Genomic DNA, 27,195 nt, shown 5'->3' on the forward strand with positions numbered 1-27,195 from the left:
TCAATTTTCTTAGCTTAGAGATTTTTTTTTTTTTATTGCTTTCTTCAAGATTAATGAGATAATGTTTGTGAAATGTTTTGAGCTCCTTAAAAGGAAATTGCTATGCAAATATAAAATGTTGTTATCATTACCCAGGCCTTATTTTTTCCTTTGCTTTATACTATGAAGTTTATGATCATCTTTATTTTCACATTATTTTTAATGAATTGTAACAATAAAATGTGGTAGCCAAGATATAAAATGAAGCACATGCGTTAACAAGGCTAAAACTTTGTAATTAGAGTTTGAAACATCAGTCTGTCTAAAGATAATTGGCTCTAATGATTATTTCTCTACGTACACAAGCTACAATTTCATGAAGTCCAAGTGTGGCTTAATTCTTCAAGTCACTATCTCCTTTGAGATGTTCTTAGTTTATCTGGGTGTCTGAAGAAAGACAATCAAGCACGAGAAGAAATTCACATAAGAGTATTCTGTCTTCAAAGGGAAGTAATGAGAGAATAGGCAGTTTAATTTAGACTCAGCTTGTATTACATTTTTTTAAGCCTTTTACTCTCTGTGAACAAAAGCATGACTTAAAGATAATATTTAAATTCTTAGGCCCCAAACAAAAAATTTCTTATTTCTTTCTTAAGTACAAAATAAAGAATTCCAAAATTCCCTTTACAAAAATTCCCCATAGCTTCCTATATATCTTGAGACAAAGTATGAATTCTCCTTTTTGAGGCTTTTGACTATTTAGCTTTATTTAACCCGGACAATGTTACTTCCTGGCTCTACTTTCATATTAACCCTTTACTTCAGGAGCTTTTCCTCTATTCATGGCAATTTCTTACTTCTGTATCTTTACTCAAAGTGATTCTTCCTGCTCCTCTGCCTCAATCTAAAGGGGTGAAAACTCCTGCACAGAATCCACTTGGTTGGGGAGTTTGCATGAGACCTGTATATAAGTTACTCTTAGGTATCTGCCTCTATCCTTGTCTTTGTGGAAGCAAGTGGGGTCCAGTAGCCAACTGATACTAGGCAGTTCCCTGCCCTCGAGTGTGAAGGCAGATTATAAGAAGAAAACAAAAATTGCGTTGACAATTGAGATCAGTAAGTGCCCAAAGCTCAAGTAAAGCTCAACTTCTGTTCTCAGATGAAGCTACACTAAAATATTTCAAAAGGAGAAGATCCAAGGGGTTTAGGGTATATTTAAAAAAATAGCATAAGACATAAAGACTCTTCGATTTCCCAGAGAAAAACTAAATCTTAATTCAAAGTCTTACCATTTTACTAAGTTATAGCAAGAAGTTCTGCAGCAAGTGTTCACACTTTTCAGACAGCTGGTAGCCCACAGTCACTTAAAGAAACCATCTATTGACCAAAGTTCCTGGACACAATCTTTGACACCAGGAAGGCCCAGAGAAGGATGTGACTTTCCCTTTTTCAAAATAGCATTTGCTTGCCCCAGAGAATTAGAAACATACGAGAATTTAAAAAATAAAAAAAGAGGTGTGCCTGGGTGGCTCAGGTGGTTAAGCATCCAACTGTAGGTTTAGGCTCAGATCATGATATCATAGTTCATGGGACTGAGCCCCACATCTGGCTCCACATTGATAGCATGGAGTCTGTTTGGGATTCTCTCTCTCTCTCTCTCTCTCTCTCTCTCTCTCTCTTTCTGTCCCTCCCCTTCTTGTGCTTGTCTCTCAAAATAAATAAACTTAAAACAAAAATAAAAGATTCTCTTCCTCTGCTGTTTGCATGCACATGCTCTCTCAATCAACAAATAAAAATTAAAAAAAAGAAAAAGAAACATAAAGAGTTCACAAAAAGTGTGCATTGACACCTTGTTGACATTTAAATTAAACCACGCTTTCATAAAATCTATGAATTAGGAGATAATTTAGAAGTTGTTACAGAAATAAGGTCATATAAGCTTATATACATAGCTTCTTGTCTTGTTATAGAAATAAGAAATGAACTTCAAAGAAGTGAAACTAATTCCTGCCTTAGTCCTGAAATTCCTATCTGTGATCCAGAAATCTGTGGGATACATAGAATTCTAATTGAATAGTATTTTATTAAATTTTGGACCCCACAGCTTTTGTATCATTAAGGAATTTGAATTTATCCTGTAGATAACTGGGAGTAGAGTCTTTGAGGATTTTAGAACATGTGAGCAAGAGGATGAAAGTAATATTGGTAATATTGGTGAATAAACCTGACAGTGGTGTATAGAGTAGATGGGAGGGAGAAGAGCCTGAAGAAAAAGGTTTCATTGAGACCAACTCTACAATGCCTCTGATTTGAAGGTGAAAAATGATAACGCTGATTTTAGACATGTTGAATTTAAGTCATGGTGGAACCTTTAGATAGATATAGTCTATACATTGATGGAGAGAGGAGACTAGATTGTTGAGAGTTCTGGGTGGCCAAAATGGATTTGGGAGTGCCTGCTAAAATAATAATTGAATTCATGGAAATAAACCATATAAGGAGAAAATATTGAAAAAGAAAGTAAGGAAAACCTTAGCAAATGCATACAGAGGTAGGGGAGAGGAGGACATTAACGTCTGTTGACCTGCAACATATGCCAGCAATTTGGCTAAGAAATTTGAATGCTTCCCTTAGTTATCCTAACTGCATTTTAAAATATGCATTACTGCCATTCTACTCAGGAGGAGACTCAGAGATTTTAAAGTAGTTTGTGGAAGTTCACTTAACAAGGCTTGGAGTTGGGATTTGGATCTATACCTGTTAAGCTTCAAAGGTCACACCCCTTTCAGTAGCCCATTAGAATACATGGAGGCAGGATACCAGAGAAGGCAGGTCATAGGGAATATGGGTGACAACCACATCTACCTTTTCATCTGTCATATTCCCAGCACATCGAAAGTGATCGAAAGTAGTTGCTGAATGACTAAAGAAAAGCAAACCACTTTATTGATGCCTTGGGCCAGGTAGCCACTGAGTTTTATGTTTGTATTATTTTATTTAGTCCCTCACAACACCCCTAAAGTGACATGAGCCATTACAGTGCTTTCATGGTCACCCAGAATTCAAGCCAAAGTAAGTCTGTCTCTGTATTTGGGTTTCCAACCTCCATGCTATACTGAGAAAATCTATCAATTTTGAGTTAGAGGCCACTGATGACTCTTATGAGAAGAGACTCATTAGTGATAAAAATGAAAATTTTATTCAATGGGATATAAACACAGAAGTCAAAGGGGAAAAAGTGAGAAATTTTCCAGAGAAAGAATAAATAGAAATCAGACACTTACTAATTGGAGAATCAAGGTTCAAGTTGATTTCTTTATATTGTTTCGTGGCAAGTGGGAAGCTGAGCCTGTTTTAAGTCAAAGGGTAATCGTTAGTGGATACTAAAAATATCTAACAAAAAAGAAGTTAGTTAAAGAGAAGCAGGGAGCAAAAAAAAAAGATGTAAGACATAGGTCAAATGCATGGTAAAAAAATGAACAGGAGTAAAGGCAAGGGAGTGGAGTGGAGAAAACAGTCTTTTAGGTGATGTGAAAAGGCTGAGATGAAGGAACTTGTTTCTTATTGGCAACTGAAAGCAGAAGGCCCTTCTCCATGGGTCTTGGGGTATCTTCACAGGAACCAGTATTTGGTTTCTTAAAACAAGTCCAAACAAATGGTATGCAAACCTAATCACATCATAGGGGTAGTCAAACTTAATAGTGACTGGATAATGGCTGCAGAGGAGACAGATGGCTTTCTGATTCTCACCACTGTACTTATTTCACACGTTTGGTCACAATGGCCCACTATATATTTCTCAAAATAGTCTTCATCAGAGTGAATATTCACTCAACACAAAGATGATCTCTTCCTTAGGGATAAATGAACATACTCAAGCATCACTGATCAAAATATTTTTCTCAGCACTGTCCTCTTGTTCAGGCCAAATGCCAGAACAGTGGCAGTTTGTGTTGATGGTTCAAGATATATAGAGACCAGCAATTTTTATGGTACCTTGGGTGGGCTGATAAAGTTATTGCTTAAGGAATGTTGTCTCTGTGACAATGAAGGAGGACACATCCACCCTAAAACAAGCTTTTGTCATTTCTCTCTCTCTCTCTCTCTCTCTCTCTCTCTTGTTTTGGTTAGGATCAGAAGATACTTCTGTATCAAAAGTGCTGGGCTACCTTTTGAATTAAACATAGACTATGGACCTGCCCATGTCAGTTAATACTATGATATACCACTGATGTGAAGTTTGAAGAAGTTTATTGATGAGTTTTAGCATACAAAGTTGGTACTCATTCAATAAAATTGGATTCTTTGCAGCATCACTGATAATTCTGGGTGGAAGAGACATAGCATGGCTTTCAGTGGCCCCCTTTTCTCTGAAAATCAGCAGTTTTTTCTCTTTCCTGTGCTTGATGACACTGCACAATGGGCAGTCTAAATAGCATTGCCACACACATGTCCTTTTAACATGACTATTCTGAATGTAGCAGTAGAGCCATATCCATTACAAAACACTAGAATTGTTGGTCCCCAAAAGGCTGTAATCATTATCTCTCCGTAGTATTTTCTACTGCTGTCTACTTCATTTGTGAACTTATTCCTTTGACTTCTATATTATTACTCCAGTGAATTCCACATTTAAACATTCTTTTTCAATTTCCCTTTCATTCTGCCCAAACATTCCATATTGGTATTTCTGAGGTTTGTGTCCCAAGATCACTTCCTTCTCATTCTATCGCCAAGAATCCAAATCATTCTAATCAACATATGGCGAGCTTTGGACTTCCAAATCTGTACCTTCAGCTCCAGAATTCTTCCCCAAAGCTCCAGACACATATCTAAATACTTTCAGGATATTCTAAACTTGGGGTCCTATAGAACTTTATACTTAACATGTTCAAACATGAGCTTGCCCTTTCTAAGACTAGAACTCCTTTTGACCAATAGTTCCATCAATCATCTAATGATCACCAAGGATCTATTCTGGACTCCTTTAAATACCACATTTAAATTTCATTTACTACTGTTTTATGTCAGGTCCCCATCATCTTAGAAGGGTTATTTCAATAGATAAGATAGACCAACCCAAAGATTGGTCTTTTGGCTCACTTCTTGCCCTGGCTTCTATCCAGACTCTGTAATGCTGGCAACCTGTGATGTTGCTTACTCTTCTGCTTTAAAGTCTGTATGGTGTTCTGAAACTTAAATTTCAAATCCCTTAGAATAAGGGATAAATAATAATAGAACAGAATAAAGAATAGGTAATAATACAAAATAGTGACTAACCACTGGAAAGATCCAACTACTCTATCCCATCTGCAAATACTGTTTGTAGTCTTCACGTAGTTACCTAATACATTCAAGTGTCTCACAACACTTATGAAATTCTTCCAAATATTTATATCATTTCTGTTACATAGTAACAGTAATCCATGATAATGCTTTGTTGTCTTGCTAGAAAGAAAAACAGCCCACATAATCCACTCCATACCTCAAAGCCTATTAAGTCCAATATTAGTTTTCTCTTTCCCAGGCTGGAGAACACCTCAGTTGGCTTTCCCCTTAGGATTTTTTTTTCCCCAGTCTTTATGTGTTTTTGTAGTCCACTTTAGAACCTTCTTGTTTAGATAACATGGAAAGAAATTAGAGTCATTATTGTAATAAATCCTGATTTTATATTGACTAAATCAGGAAGCTACAACGAGATTGCCATTTACAATATTCTTAATGCCTCCAAGGCTCCTGTTTGGCTTTGGTCATTTTTCCCTCCCAGAGCTCTTTTTTTTCTATTGAAACCAGATGACATGAAATACAGAAATGCTTCATTACACCTTGAAACATACTTTTAAGCTTCAGAGTAGTTACAGCCAAATTCTAAAGCATGAGACTTTTTCTGCTTTTTGAGCAAACACCTCCGCTCCTAAATGGCCCGAAAACACTAGTGTGGATTACAAATTCAGTCAGATGGACACACACTTTGACAAGAATATTTATTTGTTATTACTGAAAAATACATAAAGACGAAAGGTTGCTTAGCTTCTGATTTTCCACAGTACAGAGGATATTGTAAGAAAGGGGGAAATATCTGTTATATACGGCAGTTTACATTTCTAAGGCATTTAGGCTTATAAGTAGTAGGCGCACCTAGGCCCACTTACTTGAGTTTAAACATACTGAGGCACACCAGGCAGGCAAAGGATTTCAAACTATACAGGAAACTCTTTCATGCACTTGGGTCTAGGATTGTAAATCCATCTTCCATTCCCCCATCGCTTGTTTTTTCCACATGAGTTTTGGAGTTGTTCATAGAACTGGTAATAATCTACTCTTCAAGAGTTTGTTTATAATGACAGCGCCAATGGGGCACACGGGACAGAACTATTGCATGGACAGGTTCTGTAGACTCTTACCAAATTGAGGCTCAGTAAGAAAAACACCGATTTGCAAAGGCACAGTGGAGACAGGTTTAATGCATTAAATACAACATGAATCATTCACAATAACAAGTTTAGTGTTTCAGGGAACTTTTGTTAATACAACACAGTTGGTCACACAAAATACAAATGCTTCTGTTGATTTGTCTTGGCAACTCAGATACATCAACAGTGCTAACAGTTTAACAGCTTTGTTCTCATCTGACAGAAAATAATGGCAGTTCTGCAAGGCAAATGTTAAACCTGACCGTATGTATTTATTAATTCCACAGTGTTTTGACAGATTAGAGGGGACGGAACTCAGAGGATGCTGACACGCTCACTGAGGGCTTTCATCTCTGTTTCTTCAGCGTCAGGACTGTCACTGTGGCTAGCACTGGGATTGATCAGGTGCTCAGGGTACTGCAGCCCCTGCTCGCCAGCGTACTGCTCCCACCGCAGGTCGTCACTTTCGTGGGTGATGTAGCGTTCCCCGATTTTGCACTCGAGCTCTCGCAAATCTAACCAGGTCTGATAATCCTGAGGAAGGAATTCCAAAACATTACCATGGAGACGATGAAAACTCATTAAAATACTGTCTCATTTGTTGTCAGTACCCGCAACTGATGAGTTACCCTTTTTCCTTCCACGCTATCAGTGCCCTGTCTTTCCATCAGGCACCCTGAAGTGACGTCATCGGCAGCAAAGCCATCCTATTTGCCTAAACTATTGTGCATCAGGGGGTGGGCAATCAGTGCTTGCGGCCAAGCAATTAGGAATACTGGTATTCCTTTGATATTTAAGGCCTACAAATAACCCTTCAGTATTTCACAGTATCATTTTTCTAAAGTTGAATGTGAAAATAAATATGCAAGAGAAAACAAACACACGCCTATATTTTATATTTGCCGTGCATTTGTTCCATGAATGTTAGCATAGGCTTTTAAAACACAGCTTGCAAAGGAGTACAGTGCATGACCAGATGGGCATCTGCTTGGATGCCCAAGGATTCTTCTCAGGATTACATATACAGATTTTCTTAAAATCTGGTCTTTGGAGTTTTACAACGACCCTTAGATTTTTTTTTTTTTTTTGGCACGTGTGCAAGGGCATGTATGTATGTGTGGTATATTTCTTCCCTGTCACATTTTCTTGGTAGAGAGATTAAGAAACACTAAATTGTTATTAAATCCTAAGAAGTTGCATGCATTTTGGCAAACGAATTGATGTAAGAACACTTTTAATTAAGCATATAACAAAATATTTTTACATATAATATTAAATCTTATCAATATCCAGAAGTTCATCTGATCGGGAAAATATCCAATGAAGGATTTTTACCTGTAGCCAAGGGTGACTCAAGGTCTTATCCACGCTATAGCGCTTTCTCATTTTTACTTGCAGCAAGTTATTGATAAGATCAATGGCTGAAAAAAATTCAATTATTGATAAAAATGGATGACAAATATGGAATATATGCATAATTCATTTACAGTTTATTTCACATCCACTATTTCACAGTGTCAAATGCAGGATAGTGATAGCAAGCACCAGAACCTGAAGAAAATACCTCTTGAGAATTCCAAAACCTTGGCCTTCATTTTATTTTGGATGTTAAAAAATGAAATCGAAAACAATTGTGGAGGAGGGAGTATGAGTCTTTTGTGAGTGCAATGTAAATTTCTCTTCTAGTCTGTAATACATTTTTCTAACGTAGGAGTTTTGCTTAAATATACATCATTTAACTGTTTCTTGTACTAAATGCAGAATGCAATTACTATTCAAGAGAAAGCATTTACTAATCTTGTTTTGTGTTTAAAGTTTAACTATACATAATGGGCTTCATAGTCTTGAATTAAATGACAGATATCTGGACACCAAATTAAAACGAATAAAATAAAACACAAAATGGGCCACAACTCAGGATAAACTCAGCCAATGACCCAATAGGAAAATACTTTTTATTTCTCCTGTTTGCTTTTTAAAATATCCAATGAATTAGAATTATATCAGCCTTCATTGTTTTCTAGGGGAAGACAGGAAAGGAATTTGTCTAACAAGAATGATTCTATGAGGTTAGAACCAGTCTATCCAGCTTAGTACTCTGTCTCTGATTGGGACTCCCAACAGAGTGCAATTTAGGGGGGAAACAGTGATCCTTCTAGTTATCTAGTCTCCAAAGCATCTGAGTTACCTATACTTCATGTGACAGAATTTTCCCTCACCTTTGTAAAAATTATATTTTCAGCCTAGATTATTAATAACTCATTATTTATTAAACTCACTATTACACTTCCTATTCATTCTTGTAATAATTTCCCATATCTTTCATCTTAGCATTTTCTTCTCCAAAAAGAGCTTAGTGAAATCTGCCAAACCAATGGAAACATTCACATTTCACCGAAGTCAATTTCCACCTGTAACATACCCTGGTCATTATATTTCCTAAGAGATGGATCTTTCATCTCCAAATCTTAATCAAATAGGTAGCTGATATAAAAAAATGCAAATTAACTCCCCAACTTCCCCAATCATCAAGTCCTGAATCAAGTGGCTTTGACTCTATTGTATGGTTTACATCAGCCTGTATGGATCTGAAAATACAGGCTGTCACAGGAGTCCAGAGGCAACCTGGGACAAAGATTGCTTCAAACAGAAAGAATCTGAATCCTTTTCATTATCAGGAAAAGAGAAATGATTTCTACAGACATTTTTAAAAACTGTTTATCTTTTATTGTTTATTTTGAGAGAGAGAGAGAGAGCGCACACGCGCGTCTGTGTGTGCTAGTGGGAGAGGAGCAGAAAGAGAGAAGGAGAGAGAGAATCCCAAGCAGGTTGCACACTATCAGGGCAGAGCCCAACAAGGGGCTCAATCCAACAAACGATGTGATCATGACCTGAGCTGAAATCAAGAGTCAGACGCTCAAATGACTGGACCACCCATGCATCACAAGAGAAACAATTTCTATAGTCTTTTGGTAACTTAGAGTTCTATCTCTCTGACACCAACACTCCAAGTATTTGCATGCTTGAATGGCCGTAGAATTAAACACTTAAGAATTCTTTGGAGAATTCTTGGAGAAAGTAAATGCAATAGCTCACATTTAAATGCTTTCTAGGCTGATACACTCTTGCCTTAGCTAGGATACCATAGGAAACACAGTACTTAGTACAATTTCAAATTCCAAGCATGTGTTCCCAGAGAGCTTTTGAAAGTGTAGTTCTCTCAGTGAACTGTGTATTGGGCATGTGCTTTAAAACATCCATTCACATGATTTACTCACTGGTGAGTAAAGTGCACCTTCCGTTCTTGCTGCTGTGAACTCACAGAGCAAAAATGGAGGATGAGGGGAGACGGGAGAGCTTATGCACTACCGTAAGTGCACCACAGCATTACGCTTCCCCAGACCCGGCAGGCAATAAATACATGTTATTAATTCACTCATTCTGCTTTGAATTCTATAATTAGGAAGGTGGGAGTACAGTAACTCAACAAAAGGGCTGGTTTGTGCCCAAATGCACCCCAACAGTGAACCATACTGCCTAATGGGGAGGGAAGTACTGCCAGAGGAGAAACTGTAAGTTTCTGCAGGGAATGGAATATGTGGAGATGAAACATTTTTTCTGCTGAACGAAGCACCCACAGGCTGAGCACAGCCACAGTACCCAGGCGATGTGAAGAAACACAGCCAGATAATGGCAAGTACCTCCAAGAGAAAATAGTTTAGAAGCTAAGGACAGAGTTAGAAGATTTATGTGTGTGCATATAAATTTGTGTGTGTATTTGTGTGTTGATAAATATATTTTGTGGTTTTTGGTAGACAAAAACAAATATGGTTAACTTTAGGCACCTGGCTTTACTCTGAAAATAGGTCCATCATTAGTGTTTGAGAGCCCCATTCTACTCATTGCCCCTTCTGAACTCTTAGAACATCCTTTTTATTGATCACCTCATACAATCCAGCATTAACTATACCATACAAAATGCCTTTCACTGAGTCCATTTTTAAGAGAAGTTCTACAGTTTTTTCTTTTTTAACAATGTTTTCTGTATTGGTAATGTTCTTCACATGTGTCACTCATTCTTTAATCTGTTCATTCACCAAATCTGCCCTAACGAATTACTGTTGGCAATTGCTTAAGGAACAAAAAAGTAATGATAGAGTTCTGACCCCAAAACACTCCCAGTCTAGTTGCAAAGGCAAAATATGAGTGTGCATGCATGTACACACACTCACACACTGGAACATTCTGTGAATGTCTTTCAAAAACTAAGACAGGGAGCACACTCCAGCAGTAGGAAACAGGAGTGAAGAAGTAGGCTGTGGTAGTAGCCTGGAAAGTCAGAAGGAAAAATGGCAAGCTGGCATAGCAGAGAAGAATGCCAGGGCCCAAGGTGGGAGGGAGAAAAAGAAGATCCAGGCTCCCCAGAGCCCCACGAGGATCTGCAGCCCAAGAGGTCTCTGTAGCCCCATGAGAAAGGGATACTGGAGAAGCAGATCATATCTCAGAAAATCGTGGTACCCTGCACTTCCTTCCCTACATACGGGAATATCCAAATATCTGCCTGGTCTCCACAGTTTTGGGCAATCAGCAGATGCCATTTTAAATAGCTGACATTGGTTAGGGCCAAAGCTATGCAGGAAATCCTCTACTCCCTTGGATTATATTTTTTGTTTCACACTTTCCTCCCCTTATCCTCTCAGTATGAATATCCCCCATACATCCCTGAAGAAAACAGGAGCAAAATAGGCAGTGGCTGATTTCTCTTTCTCTTTGCAGTAAATATGATATCAATTTTTTTTCAGAGACTGGTAGGATTATTTTGTGATTGTACTTGTCTATTTATTCTGGGAGTTAGCCTTTCTAATATTCTGAGGGTTTTGTTCTCTTACTCATGCTTAAACTCAATCCCTCCCTTCCCTATTATTAATAAATTGTCGGGGCGCCTGGGTGGCTCAGTGGGTTAAGCATCCAACTTCAGCTCAGGTCATGATCCCACAGTTCGTGGGTTCGAGCCCTACGTTGGGGTCTGTGCTGACAGCTCAGAGCCTGGAGCCCGTTTCAGATTCTATGTCTCCCTCTCTCTCTGCCCCTCCCCTGTTCACGCTCTCTCTCTCTCAAGAATAAATAAACATTAAATAAAATAAACTGTCTTAAATCCGAGTTCTCTAAACACTTTGAACAGCCACAGTGAGGTGAGGGATAGAAGCGGAAAAGTGTTCACATGTAGCCCAGAAGGCTGACCTATAACCTGTATAGTTGGTTTTTTTTTTAATGTTTACTTATTTTTGAGAGAGACAGAACATGAGCAGGGGAGGGGCAGAGAATGAGGGACACACAGAATTCAAAGCAGGCTCCAGGCTCTGAGCTGTCAGCACAGAGACTGACACGGGACTCGAACTCACGAACCCTGAGATCATGACCTGAGCCTAAGTCAAACGCTTAACTCACTGAGCCACCCAGGCGCCCTCTGTATAGTTTTGATAACTATTAAATATATGCTGGTTTCTACATTCTTAAAGGGTGATATGACTGCCTATTTCACCGGTAGTTAATATCGAACTGAATGATAAGTGCCACAGAAGTCTTGTGAAAGTAATTTTCCGAATAGAAATTCAAAGAAGACATTTATGATCTAATACTACCTGCACTCTCCTCCTTGAGCACTAAGCATATAACCACTGGCTTCATACAGCAAAAGTGCAGCTCTTTCTGCCCATGCTACTTAAACTTACTAAGTTGCATTGTAAAACCTTCAAGAATTCTTTCTTGACCTTGGCACCAACAATCCCACAACAGAGGCAATGTGAGAAGTCTTTCCCCTTTCTTTGTTATTGGAAAATTTTAAACAATTGTACGGTTTAAATTTTCATTTTTAAAGAATCCCCTATCCTTCATGAGCAGAGTTCTGTGCTTTCTAAAATGTCTCTAGCCACGAATTCACACTAATGTTCCCTATAAATTAGAAAAAAAAAAGAAAAGAAAATGGTTGTTTTAAAGTGTATTTTGAGAGAGAGAGAGAGAGAGAGAGAGAGAGGGAGAGAGAGAGGGAGAGGGAGCGTGAGCGAGCAAGCAGGGGAAGAAAATCTGTTTTTCTTTTATTGAAGCCTAATTTTTTTTTTTTTTTTGCTACAGTAAACTCTTGGCTAACACAGTTACTCCCCCCCTACTTCCTGTACAGCAATTTTTCTCATTGCCCCACCAGTTGAGAGACTAAAATGTCAGGAAAGCAAAAAAAAATTTAATCAAACGTTCTCTTACAGAACTTTGAGCAGATGTTAGGACTGCTACAGTTCTGGGCAGCCTGTTTGCCAGGTGCACGAGTAATATCGGAACAAAACCAAAACTAAATACTATATGCAGGTGCTGAAGGAATTTATGTTTTAATATGAAAGGGAATGTTCCATCAGAGTGTTAATTGTATGGATTCCATTTTTTCTGCCATCAAAGTTCTGAATTATCTTTGCAACTGTAGGGACTATCTTGCAGTCATTCTGTATTTCAAAGCAAACACCACATGTAGGGACAGAATAGGTTCTCTGTATGTAGGAGGTAGATTTGCTTAAGCCACTGCTAAGGCTAAACTGAATGACCTCCAAAACCTGGAGAAAATCCTACCAAGTGAATAGAACTGGATATATGTGAATATATAATAGGTCCCTGGGGTCACACCTCTCAGTCGTTTCCCAATTCCCATCTTGTGTTATTTCAGTAGAAGCCTGTCCTCCCCCCTACTCTTCCAACTAGATTTTAACTCCTTGAAGGTCACACAAATTATGTATTCATTTCTGCATGGAAGTTTCATAAATATTTAAAATAAAATGCATCACTCAGTGCATTAGGAAAATGCTTGCTAAACAGCGTTTGGTAGACTGAATACATTAATTACACATATAAATGGCCATTTTCTCAGCTCTAAGTGTGAATATCCACATTATGTGCATATGGTTTGTTTATTTTGGCTAAAGATATTCCTGGATGGTAAGAGATCACAACACCATAAAATAGATCATAGGATCAGTGATTTCTATCAGAAAATCAGAATAACGCTGAGAATATCTGCAATACAGCTCATGTTATTTTGCCACATTTATTTTATAGAAGAGAAATTACCCGTGAATTCCGTGGGCTGACCTCTTCTTTTCCAGAAAGAGTACCTTTTTAAAATTTTGTCCGTATTGTCTTCTGTCCACCCGCAAATTATTCAGGTAAAAATTTTCAAATTGGAAACCAAATCAGAACTATTATCCTAGTGATGGGGCCATCATCTGTCAACCACTCAGCTCCCTGCCTTCAAAGAAGTGTTTTCTTTTTTCTTCTTCTATTCTGCCTCACTGCCTGTCACAGTGCTCAGTAGTTCTCTTGGTTCGCTTCATGCTGATGGTAAGTTGTGTGTTTATTTTAAAAATCGTTTTGCAACCCTTCACATTCCAGCTCTCAACCCAGCAAGCTGTTGCCCGGCAACACTAACTGGGACGCTCCTCTCGGGCTGAAACCAGAGGCTGCAGGCAGCAAACAAGGCCGCTGGAAATCATCATCTTACTCGTTCTGAGTCAATTACCGCAATCCAATGAAGTGCAAGACCTTTCGAGACTCAAGTTGGTATCTTTCCTTTTCCAGTTCTTTCCTCTGTAGAAAGTTACTCTATCAACGGTTATGCCTTTGCTTTACATTCAATTTCATTTCCCCTTGAAGACTGGAAACACAATCTTGGAAATCACGAATTGTTTAAACACAGCATACAACAGCCCTGAAAATGATGCTAAACTGATTCAAAATTTAAGGTAGAAATCAAAATATATTTACAGGATGCTAATCACGTGCAAGGTGGATTTTTTTTCCCCATTTTCACGGCACATTAAAATCCTTTGGAGAGATTTCTGTTTTTCTTTTTCTTCTTCTTCTTCTTCTTCTTCTTCTTCTTCTTCTTCTTCTTCTTCTTCAAATGCTAATACTCAAGCCACTGGTCAAGTGAAAATCTTTAAAGAGGGGCTTCCAGGCCTCGGTATCTTTAGAAGCACAAGTGTTGCTAGTATGTGCAGCTGGAATTGAGAACAACTCTGCCAACTTCCACATGCATATAAATAATCCAGGGATTTTAAACTGAAGATTCTGATTCAGTAGATCTGGGGTAAGACCTGATTGTCTATATTCTAGTGGCTCCCAGGAGGAGCCTTAGACCACATGTTGAGTAGCAAGACACTAGAGGCAGGAGAACATTGATAGTAGTTAACAACTGGTTTAATATTGCCCCAAGGACCCCTGAAGAGATGGATGTAAACACAGAGAAAGGTACCCAAACATACAGATATCTGTCCTCAGCCCCTTCTGGTTTGGTAGTCTGCAAGGAGGACACAGAAAGGTTTTCAGAGAGCTTTCACTCAGAGGATGCCAACAGGAAGAGCCAATGAATTGGATTACACAAATCAGTTCCAAAATAACTGCATCTGGAGCTCTGGGCTGTACTGGTATCACAACATTTAATAGGGACCAATGAAACGGAGTCTTCTTTTTAGGTCTCACTTCCCTAGCCCCCAAGGAAATGTCTAAGTACAGAACTGGAAAGCCTGGCTTATCAACAACGTTCAGGAGAAGGAATTCAGGTTCTAAATCTACAGTAAACACATGAGTCTACCAAGTCAGTTGTGATTTTTATGCCATGCTGAAAGAAATGTGTTCTTTATCACGAGGAAGTGGTGGCTTCACTTTATACTTAACTAGACTTGTGGAACCTTGAGTGAGAACAGCTTTGGGGTTTGAAAAACAAAGATGAGAGTGTTTGGACCAGGAGGCTGAAGGAAAAGCTGATTGCCCAAGAGAAGAGATCAGGGGTGATATGATGGCTGCTTTTCAAACCTGAGATTAGCCTCTATTTGGAAAAAGGAGCAGGCTTGTTCTAACAGTGGGTAAAAACAGAGAGATTTTTGCTCATGGTGCCAGGGTCAAATTCAGAAGAAATAAGGGTCCTTGTGAAACCATTTTCTATTACTGAAGCAATTTAAGAATGTTCTGGATAATTACTCAGTATATTGGTATAATAGAGCAGTACAGGGGCTAAGAAAGATTTTTACCACGCCGTATTTTGAAATATTCTCTGTTGTCATTGTGGAATAAAGCAAACTTAACAGAATACTTAAACCTTTACTGTTGTTCTACCCTGACATTTCAGATGTCGTATTTCAACTCAACTATGATATAAATTCAGAAGCGAAATTTTAACTTTATAATTGGGATATGTAGGAAACATTTCAATTTGGATGGCACATAAGCAGCTGATTTTTGAGCACTTATAGTGCCAATATTCTTTTTTTTTTAATGCTAGTATTCTCGCTAAAACTTCTGAGTGGTTTTTCCCTATAAATGACCATTTGTTAAAGAAAATTCTGTCAATTTTATTTTACTTGCTCTCAAAATAAATGATTCATTTCCTGGTGGTACACCCTTTCAGATAATATCTCATTTGGATTTTGAAATATGTATGTATACATACACATACATACATAATAAAGAATTCAGTCTATTAGAAGATTTTTAAAAATCATTGTGTGTCTTTGGTTGCTAATTTTAAACTTACTTACTACTACTGAATAAACTGCATGGCTTAAAAGAAAGTACACTAAGTAATTCCCGAATTTCAAGGAGAGATTATTAAATCCCAGTGGAAGTTTGAACCCACCTGATTCACTTTAGTTTACCAATCGTGATAGAATTTCCTGACAGTGAGTCAAGCATTTTAAAGCAGCTCACTGGCTAGCCGCCTCACATCTCTTCCGTGCTGTTATGTCTGACAGCGGTGCTAATATGTTGACAAATCAATCTATTCATTAATATTCAGCAGGCTTGCTAGATCTGCAAGCCTCGTAAACTGTTACAAACACAGTTTAATTATTAAAATGACAATTGTCTTTCTTTTGTTTCCTATACCATTGGACTTCTGGGTCTCATCTACCCGAGGCTTATTTTCAATGGGGTTGTTTTTTTGTTTTGAACAATACGTAGTGCAAGAGGGGCCTACAGCTGGTTCCTTTTCATGGCAAAGTGCTACTTCCAACTTAAGTGTTTAGCGTTCTGGAACACTGTTGGATTTTGAAACCATACCATGTGGTATTCTTGGTGCAAGGCTTTTATTTAGCTTTGCTTTGTGTTTGTACTGGCTGCATTTTTCATCTTCAATTTCTGGGAGAAAAACACACTTGTGACCAATTTTATTTGAATTAACCACATTGAATGATAAAAATTGCTTTAAATGTAAAATTTAGATGCTTTGATAAATTTAGCGGTGTATTATGATAGCCATCCTATGACTTGAGATGCCATATATTCTACACGGTTCATAAATGTCAGCACAGGATTGAGACCAACTGGCAGAATAAATTGTGACTATGTCTATCAGGGAAAGGAGGATGCAGAAATACTAACACTGAGGCTATTCGAGCAGAAAAGAACCTATGTCACTGGTGCATCATCATGATTTAATAATCTTGAACTGAAGATAAGCTATAGGATTAATGCAAGGGGTATTCCTCCCACCCCCATTTTTATATATGGAATGTCAAGGCTTTGTGTCAGCTCTTAATTCTTCATAATGCACACTAACCACGTGCCTCTAAAGCTGAGCAGTAACAACACAGCAGGTGACTTGAGAATAGGTGCTTCTTCAGACGTCACCTGTGAAAGCAGAATATGATCTCTATCTGCGGGGGCTGGGGACTCATTGTGCGACAATTTCCAAGGTTGCCTCTGTGTTGATTACTGCCTGTTTGTCTCCCTAATGTCACATAAAGGAATATCAAAACTCAGAAGAAAAAAAAATAGTAATTTCTCTGGTGGTCTTCGTGGTCTATTACTGACCTTCCTCAAATTGTGTCTCTAATTGAACACATCAATTCAAGGTGATGATGGAAATGTAATTTTTACTCTAACAGATGCTTTCCCATTGCTGCAGGTTTGTCGGTGTTCTGGCAAGATGATCTGCCCTGGCACAAGTTTTATCTCACTTTACCAGCTGTCCAGCCACCACTTGTCTTCTTCCTCTAAGAGTAAACTCTTGGGAAAACAAAAGCTGCCTACTAAAGTTATATACAAAAAAGAATGGTTTAAGATGTATGCGATGATTCTGAGCAACTGAAGGAATGTAGGAGAAGAGAATTTGACTTTCACACTTAATAATTCTCCTTTGTGTGGGCATAAGTTGAGACAGTGGAGGTTACATCTTCTTCATCTGCCCAGTCATGATGCCGGACTGGTATTACAGAAAAGGAAACATAACCCTTGCTCTCTGGTGAATAACACTTACATATACAATATATATGCACATATACATATATATACACACATACATACATATATGTACGTATATATACGTATATGTGCATATATACATATATATATGTACGTATATATACGTGTGTGTTTGTGTGTGTGTGTGTGTGTGTGTGTGTGTGTGTGTGTGTGTATATATGTATATATATATATTACACTTAAAATTTTAGACATTTTTCAACCAGGCACAGAAGAATTATAGTTATATAGAAGGTTGTACTCCATTTATTCCTGGAGCCTTATTTTCCCCCATGTACTTCCATTCACTTTTATTACTTTTTAATGAAAGTATTGTATGCATCTGGTAAAAGATCTAAATCAATTGGTAAAAAGAGTTCAAAATGAAAAATAAAAACCTCACATCTCATTATGGTTTTAACTACTTAAAAAATGTCTTCTGATTAGCTTTAAACCAGTGCCACTCAGAGGAGGTTCATGGATCAGTACTGATCTGTGAAATGTTTACTGGTCTACAATGAAAGAGGTATAGAAAGTAAGATTAAGTCTGTGGGAACTTTTATAGCAAATTGATATTGCTGTCATTTTTTTTAAATTTTATTTGATAAACTGGTAAAATAAACTGGTACATATGTCTGGAAATTAAGATAATATAAAACTGGTCTGTCACCACAGAGTTTGAAAAGAACCACCTTAAAATACAAATCAAAACAGGGGTGCTTGGGTGGTTCAGTCCATTAAGTCCAACTTCGGCTTAGGTCACTATAGCATGGTTTGTGAGTTCAAGCCCCGTGTTGGGCTCTGTGCTGACAGCTCAGAGCCTGGAGCCTGCTTTGGATTCTGTGTCTCCCTCTTTCTCTGCCTCTCCCCCCAACTTGCACTGTCTCTCTCTCCCTCTCTCTCTCTCTCTTAAATAAATAAACATTAAAACAAAATTAAAACAAAACAAAACAAACATAGATTCCTTTCCATTAAGGACAATGAATCATTTTATTTCAGGTTTCTCTATTGTACTGACCTTATTCCCCCAATTAATTAGGTTGTCTTAAAATAATGTACGAGCCAGCTCTGTAATTTAGAACACTGCCTGGCATACAATATGGATATGTATACATATACATATGTATACATATGGATATATTTTATTCAGAAGTATTAACATTAAATTATACATTAAGTCATACAGTAAATATGTATTACTCAGTCCATTCACCTAGGCAGAATCCTAAATGAACCCCGTGGAAGCTATGGCTCTTCCAGCTCTCTTCACCTCTTCTCTATTCTCCTCCTCAGCATTGTAGATGTTTCATTATTTACATTCATTTGCATAAGTATAATAAAGTCAGACATGCTTGCTCTTAGGGTTATCTAAAATTTTGAATCAATAAGCAATATGTGGGATAATTTATATGTAACTATTATGAATTATGAGATTATAAACCCTGCCACCTATACCCTATAATATCAAATTTCCAAACCTACATCCACTCAAAGTAGAATTGTCATGCGTCAAGAGGATTCTCTTTTCCTACATTCCTTCAACTGCACAAAGCGCAAAATCATAACACCTATGTTAGTTTCTTCTTTATTATACATAACTTGGTTATACAACTTTCTGTATTTCCTGGAGTTTACATGTTTTCTTCTTTATTCTTGACAAAAGAAACTGGTCAAAAAGCTTTTTCTATTCTTGCTACCTTCATGGCAATCAATACTGAAATACATTTAACATTTGAAATAAATTACATGTCCTGATAGTAAATATCTGAGAAAGAAATTGCAAATGCAAAAAGAGGTTAGGAGTTAGAGAGGGATTTTATAATTTGTTTAAATATAAATATTGGGAATTTATTTAAGACTTTCTTGAGAGCACTGTTCAGCTGTCAGGTCTTTCAGAGGATCAGGGCTCTGAAGCAGTGTTTCTGAAAGTGTGATCCACGGACTTCTTACATTCTCAGCACAGGATTGCAGTTTATAGGGGTGGGGCCAGGGAATCTCCACTTTTAACTAGCTCCTCTGATTAAATGTTGGCATGCTAAAGTAAAAAATGCTTACTACAGACTTAGAGCTAGACTATGACAGATTTAAAATAAGCCATACTCGAGAAGGTTCTTTGGCAAAATTATTAGAAATCACTTGCCTTGCAAATATTTCCATGTACTATTAGCTATTTTTTCCATTTCCCATATCTATGCCCTACACCCCTGGTATCTACTTCTTAAGTCATAGACAGAGCCTTGTTTGCAATTTTCTGATGTTTTGGCAATGTCCATCCAAGATTCGACCTTATTATTATACCACATGTGACAAACATGGAGAATAGCCTGGTCTGTGTCTTGCTCTTTTGGAATTGCTAAAAATGCAATGAATGGAAGGGCATATTGATACATGATCAAGTAAGGCATAATTTTCCTTAGTTTCATCTGATTATCTAAAAAACGTTTAAGTGAACATGGGCTGCTCTTTCCATGAGATACAGTAAATTTGCCTAATTAAGTAAATATTTTAAAGTAAGTGTGCAAGTCCTTTCAAGGAACTAAGAAAGGTCATAGGATGGATGTGTTAAGGGCCAAACTGAACCTAGTATGTGATAAAGCTAGAGGTGGGAGTGAGGCCATGTGTAATCATTGATAGGTAACAATGGACTAACTGGAGGATGTCAAATGGCCATCTGGTAATCACTAAGATGAAATGAAACAAGGCGTAATACACAACACTGGCTTAGAATGAATTGAAACGTCCTCAAACTCCCATCCCATGATTACCTAAAGTCTCCTCTTGAGTAATTATTTGTAATCATACGATTCATTCTGGAGTGTTTTATTGTATACATGCATTCTTATTTAGTTATATTTGTATAACTGTGTTTATAATGTGTCTCTTTGGTTATACATATAAGTAACTATATATGAGTATAGTTAAATGTATGTTTAGTTACATATATAAATTTGTATAATTATACACACATTTGTGTGTATAACTAAATACCTATATACGGATAGATATGTAGATAGATCATGTAAAGTGACTGGAAAATAGAAAGTGTTCATTATATTTAAGGTAATCCAGCTATGACAGTCACTGTGCTAAGCACTTTCCGGTGCAATTTCATTTAATTCTTAAAATAACCCCATGAGTTAGGAATTACTGTCACCATACTTCAGACAAGAAAACTGAGACCTAAGAGTTAATAAGGAAGTTGGATGAGGTCACCAATACACTAAGTGGAAGAGCTCTCAACTCAGGGCGTTATCACAACATGATCTTGTTTCCCTGTATTTTTAGATGTTATTAAAAACTGTGTTGCTACTGTAGCTCTAAGCTAGTGAAAGCATATTAAAAATTTAATGTGACAGCATGGCAAAATCCATTAGAAGGATAATCAAGAGGCTATAAATGTAGTAGATAAGAGCATCTATGTTGGAGCCAGCTGACAGGATTTGCACCCTGGCCCCACTCAGGAAAGCCACTTAACCCTCGGCGCCTGCACCGCCTCATCTTTCAAATGGAAACAATTATAGTATCTAGTCAAAGGTTGGAGATGATTAAATACGTTCATATATGGAAAGTGTTTAAATAGTGCTTGGCTATAATGCAAATGTTATAGAAGTGTTAGCTGCTATGGTTTTTTTTCTTTGAAGATTTAATTTTATTATCTCCATTTTTCCTGTAACAATTGCTGAGTTAGGTTTTCCTAAAAGTCTTCTCATTTTTCAAATCATACCTTGATTCACAAAAAAAATACTTTGATAATGGACATCTATTAATGCTTTTGTGTTTGTTTTTGGCCTAGTATCTCTTCCCTGCAGGAACTTACTCTCTCCAAACTGGAGAGGCTCTCCATCATCCATATGGCCAATCAAAGCCAGGTTCCTGTGGTGACAGTGTGATTGTTCCCAGAGTATTACGGGATTTAAGCAGAGCCAATCAGTGCCCCTTTCAGAGAATGTATGGCTACTGATAAATAATTACTCTTCCGTTCTGAGATCATATACAATAAGCAGCATGTAAGCCAGGGGCTGCCGGGGGATCACTTTGCACCACATGAAGAATCCACCTGAGAGGGAAGCCATCATAAAGCAAAACAGAGATGATGAGAGATGGAGAAATATGACACTGAACCACCAGATCCACATAGATGAGGTTCACCATTTGGACTTCCCCGTTGTGTGAGTCAATAAACTATCTTCTGCCTAAGTTAGTTATAGGTTTCTATTATTTGCACACGAGACCTAGTTCCCTGCTAAATTACTAATCAGCACATCCCCAGAATGCCAGTACTCTGCTTATTACACTATCACAGCAAAAATAAGGAATGAGTTTAAAATATTCCCTTATAGATTCCTAAATATCAAGGCATTAAGAAATAAGCACCCTTTGGTGTACAAGTATCTATGCTATAAACAATGGAGACAAATAATTTGAAGTCCAAGCCCTGCCACTGTTTGACTTTGAGCAAGTCACTCAACGTTTCTGGTTTTCTCTACGACAGAGACTAAAACAAGCTACATACTGGAGGACTGTTGTGAGGTTCAAATGGTACGATGAGAGCTCCACCACTCCAATATATAGGACTATATTATATCAAGTCCCTGTCTACACTAACAGAAAAATAAATGCATGACACAGGAATTTTTTTCATTCTGACACATCTATGTATGTTACAAAGACCTTACAACTTTCTTTTTTCTTTTGCTTTTTCATGCCAAGAAAACACACACACACACACACACACACACACACACACACACACAACTACCAATATGTCTGAAGAATACTTTGGAAGCATGCACATCAGTTTGCATATAATTTCTAAAATTATACAATCACTTCTTGGTTACCCGCCAGAGCAGTTGCTTAGCTTAGTGCTCTCCTATCTTCCCTCCTAAATCCAAGTCCTTGGTTCACCCCACACCTGCCTGTATAGATGCTTTTCACATCCTTTATCTCATTCAGTCTCTGTTACCAACTCATTATATAGGCAGGGATCATTATCCTGATTTACAGATGAGGAACTGAAGCTCAAAGAAGGTTAAGTGATGGCTAATTAGAATGGCAGATAGGACCATAACTCAAGCCACTTGACTGTTGATTCTTACCTTTGATTTCTGAGTCACTGAGGGGCTTCGATTTTTATTTCCTTGTATCTAGATTTTTAGTGATTCTGGCAAGGTTTAAAGTATATGGAGACTAAAAATTTACTATTATCAGTTGTGACCATCCTTTGCCAATACTAGTTTCCTTGTGTATTTCTCAGATCCTACGTGCTTAAAATTGCATGGACCCAGCTCCTGTTACAACTTTTTGTGAGGGAATTGTTTGTTCTCAACAAGATAGTGGGACAGACCTGGGGCCTGTCCTTTTTACCTAGCCTAATTACTTTTGTAACACCTCAGCTAATACTATGACATAATTTCACTTTTTCTTTATATTCAACTATTAGTACTGTTCATATACCAGCAACTAGGTAACTCATTTCCCATCCAGGGCAGCAATTGGCAAATAGTACAACTCTTGTGCCTCAAAGGCAAGGATGAGTCAGAGGAAGATACTGAGGAGAGAGGCCAGTCCCTCTCAATTCCCAAACTGATTTAGAAAGGTGAAGTTCTGTCTCAGCTGGTCTCTATATCACTTTGTCTGAGTGATACAAAATTTTTAGCACTTAGAAATATCTGTAGCCAAGTAAAATATGTACTTCCTGGTCAAATATAAATGCCTTTTAAATTTCCTATGTAATTCTCTTTCTCAAATGCTGTATCTCTTTCTTTGCAATTTTTAGTGACTGGCCTAAATTTCATCTCCTCTGAAAATGCAATTCTGACTAGTCAAGTCCACAGTGATTCTTTCTCCTTTGAACTTGGCATCTCTCCATTTAGCTTCAAGTTCTTTAAAGAGTATTTTATTTTTGTCCTTTGCTTTCATGTTACCTACTGTGTGTGTGTGTGTGTGTGTGTGTGTGTGTGTGTGTGTGTGTCTATATATATCTATATCTATCTATCTATCTATCTATCTATCTATCCACATATATATTTGTGATTTCCCAAAAGAGTTTTTTGAGCCATTAATATCTAGGTCTCTGGCCTCTATTATCAGTGATAATTAAACATTCACAATCTATAGCTATTTGTTTCTGCCCTAAATAGGTTATATCTAGCAGCTAGGCCACATTTCCGTCGTATCAGAGACCAAGCATCATTTATTCTACTACTTCAAGAAAAAGTACTACACTACTCCCAGAAAAAAAAAAATTAAATGTGGAGGCAGTTTACCCAATGCTCTATTCCTGCATAACAGGAAAACGTGACTAGCTTCAGAGGTATTCCAGATTTGCACCATGGTAACAATAGCAAGTCCTTCTATTGGATTTATGGATCGCAGGTATCAAACATAATGGTTAGGCATATTTAAAGGTAGTGTTTCCTAACTGGTCACAAGGTTATTGATAATTCCACCTTTATGCCCCCAGGAAAAGAAACCTAATTATACTTTGCTTTTTGCCTCTGTTGAATTATCCTAAATATTTCATTAGTACTTTGGCTACATGATAGTTCATTTGTAGGTCACAGATTCCTTTAAGATATATCCATCCAACTATGATTTACAACTAATTAGAAGATGTTCAGGGTTATTGCTAATAGTAACTCAAAGCCCTGATAATGGATAACTCTTGTCACTTAATACTAACAGGAGTTAATTATCTCGGGCAGTTTAGATACTTTCTTTTCTGATTCCCACATCACTGCATGCAGTAACAGATATCAAACAGATGTTTATCTCTGACTGTACTTGCCTTTTAAAGTGGTGAGAAATTTGAACAAACTTAGAACTAGACGTGGCCTGAAAACCAAAGGACTGGTGATCGAAGAATATGTGACCAGACTGGGTATATCCCCAGTCTATGTGGGTCTATACCCAGCATATCTGGGTATATGCCCTGGGCATATACACATCTGGGTATACATTCTGGCTCTGTCACCTACTAGCTTGGTGATTTTGGCCTGTGGTGTCTGTCAGTTCTTTTGCCTCAGTGTTCTTCCTTGAAATACAGGGTAAGTAATACTTACGGGGTTTTTGTGAGATTGAATGAACTCCGAAGTACGTTCATTGGGGAATTCTACTCTGAAGCGTGCTATTTTCTCTACCCTGACTGCCCCTGCCACTTCTTTTAAAACTCTCTTTTTCTTTAAGGAGAAGGAAAGGTTTGTTAAGAATTTAAATAACGCAACACTCACTGTCAAGGTAATCTATCTTAAAGAAATCGTCAGAGATACATATAGAAATTATATTTAAGGATCAAATAGAAACAACCTAAAAATATAATACCAGTGAAATGGCTAGATAAAATACCATACATACTTTAATGTCACACAAAGGAAATCAGCGCACAAAGAACTTGCAGACTAATACATAGTATGATAATTCAATTATCACTATCATAGAGTTCTTGTACCCATAATGGATTAAAAGTGCTTAATACAAATGCAGGTATATGGTAGGTAAAGATTATTCTTGGTAGAGATTAGCTGTTTCTATTACACCAATGTGTAAGTATTTATAAGTTCTAAGGAAATATATCAAAATATTAACAGTTTCTTTTTGTTTCATTTGCCTCTTAATATTTATTGCTCAATCTCTCCACAACATATGTACATTTCATCAGAAGATGTTTTTGGTCTTTCCCAATCCACCTTAATCAAATTGCGCCCCTACTCCAGTGGACAATTTGCAACGAACATTTATCAATTTAATAATTCTCAATTGATTTAACAATATAACACTTAAGGATTAAACCATTATCATTTCTGAATGGAAGATATTACCTTCGTGAGAGATTTCCTTCCAGGGATTTGGTGGATACATGAAAGCTGCGTTCTGGATTTGGTCATGTATGTCTTCATCTTCATTAAATGGGAATGTGCCACTTAGGCTTACATAGATGATGACTCCAACAGACCACATGTCTAGAGAGCGATTATAGCCCTTGTTCCTTAGAACCTCAGGAGCCAGGTAAGCTGGGGTACCAACCACTGACCTCCGGAAAGACTTTTCTCCAATGATCCGGGCAAAACCAAAGTCGCAAAGTTTCACCTGTTGATAATAATGGTTTGCAGGAATGGTAAGGTCACAGATCATCTGTCTGGTAAAGTCACAGATTATCTGTTGATAATAATGGTTTGCAGGAATGGTAAGGTCACAGACACACATCATCATGTGTCTTAGCCCAGGTCTGCCAAAGACAACTGTAATTCTCATGATGGAAGTAACAGCTATTTTCCATTTTATATACTTGAACACAGTGCTGGAAGTTCTGGTACAAAAGCATATTTCATTCATAAATATCATCTAAACATTCTCCCTTCCTCCCCCACCCAAAACAAAGTGATAAATGTGAAAATATGTATACTCAGGAGTGGGTAATATTGTTTTACAAGGCAGGAAAATGTCATGTAAATACGGAAGGGATGGACTAAACTCAAGGGCTTATTATAAATAAAGGTTTATCCAAGGAATACAAAAATGCTGATTTGAAGGGGCACATGCACCCCAATGTTTATAGCAGCACTATCAACAATAGCCAAATTACGGAAAGAGCCCAAATGTCCATCAACTGATGAATGGACAAAGAAGATGTGGTATATATATATATACAATGGAATACTACCCGAAGATGAAAAAGAATGAAATCTTGCCATTTGCACAACGTGGATGGAACTGGAGGGTATTATTCTAAGTGAAACTAGTCAGAGAAAGGCAGGTATCACATGATTTCACTCATATGTGGAATTGGAGAAACTCAACAGAGGAACATGGGGAAGGGAAGGAAAGATAAGGTAAAAAGACAGACAGGCAAACCAAAAGAGACTCTGAAATACAGAGAACAAACTGAGGATTACTGGAAGGGGGTTGGGGGGTGGCTTAAATGGGTGCTGGGCATGAAGGGAAGCACTTTTCGAGATGAACACTGTGTGTTATATGTGACAGATGAATCACTGGGTTCTACTCCTGAAGCCAAGACTACACTATATGTTAAGTAACTTGACAATAAATACATTAATTAAAAAGAATGAAAGAAAGAAAGAAAGAAAGAAAGAAAGAAAGAAAGAAAGAAAGAAAGAAAGAAAGAAAGGTTGAGGGATAAGCACAGAGGCTTGCCATGTTACCTACAATACTCCTCCAAACTAACTCTGTGTGGGAACCTAGACAGGACGTGAAGATGTCAAGGAAGCAAGGCGGACAGCTGCCTTAGCGGCTTAGTCAGGTCAGTTCAGGGACTTAGGTCACTTCAGTCATGATTCCATGGGAAGATATGCAGTTGCTTTCCATCCTCGGAGCTGGGGGAAAGCAGAAACTTTTGCCCTGGTCCCTGAGAACAACACTAAACTTAAATGTCCCCGGGACTCCAGTGTTCTCCCTCTCGGGCCTGTGCTTTCCACACAGGACTGCCAGCACGCCAGGATCGGGGTACAACAGAAGGTAACAGAGCCCACTGAGAAGGCTCCTGTGTTGCCTAAGGCAGGCTGATCTA

At 37.7% G+C, this 27,195-nt stretch overlaps 1 protein-coding gene across 3 annotated transcripts in view; it reads right to left on the reverse strand.

Moving 5' to 3' along the window:
• Positions 1-5,940: 5,940 nt before the first annotated feature.
• Positions 5,941-27,195, reverse strand: part of PRKD1 (protein kinase D1) — a 328,453-nt gene continuing 307,198 nt past the window's right edge. For all 3 annotated transcript variants that reach the window (XM_042942892.1, XM_042942891.1, XM_042942890.1), the window contains 3 exons: positions 25,490-25,757; positions 7,728-7,813; positions 5,941-6,926 (listed from right to left, as the gene is read on the reverse strand). In XM_042942892.1, the coding sequence (XP_042798826.1) occupies positions 6,708-6,926; positions 7,728-7,813; positions 25,490-25,757 (573 nt within the window). In that variant the 3' untranslated portion in view covers positions 5,941-6,707. The remainder of the gene's footprint in view (positions 6,927-7,727; positions 7,814-25,489; positions 25,758-27,195) is intronic.

This window comes from Panthera leo, chromosome B3 (assembly GCF_018350215.1).
Source record: "Panthera leo isolate Ple1 chromosome B3, P.leo_Ple1_pat1.1, whole genome shotgun sequence".
In the NCBI taxonomy this organism is placed as follows: Eukaryota; Metazoa; Chordata; class Mammalia; order Carnivora; family Felidae; genus Panthera; species Panthera leo.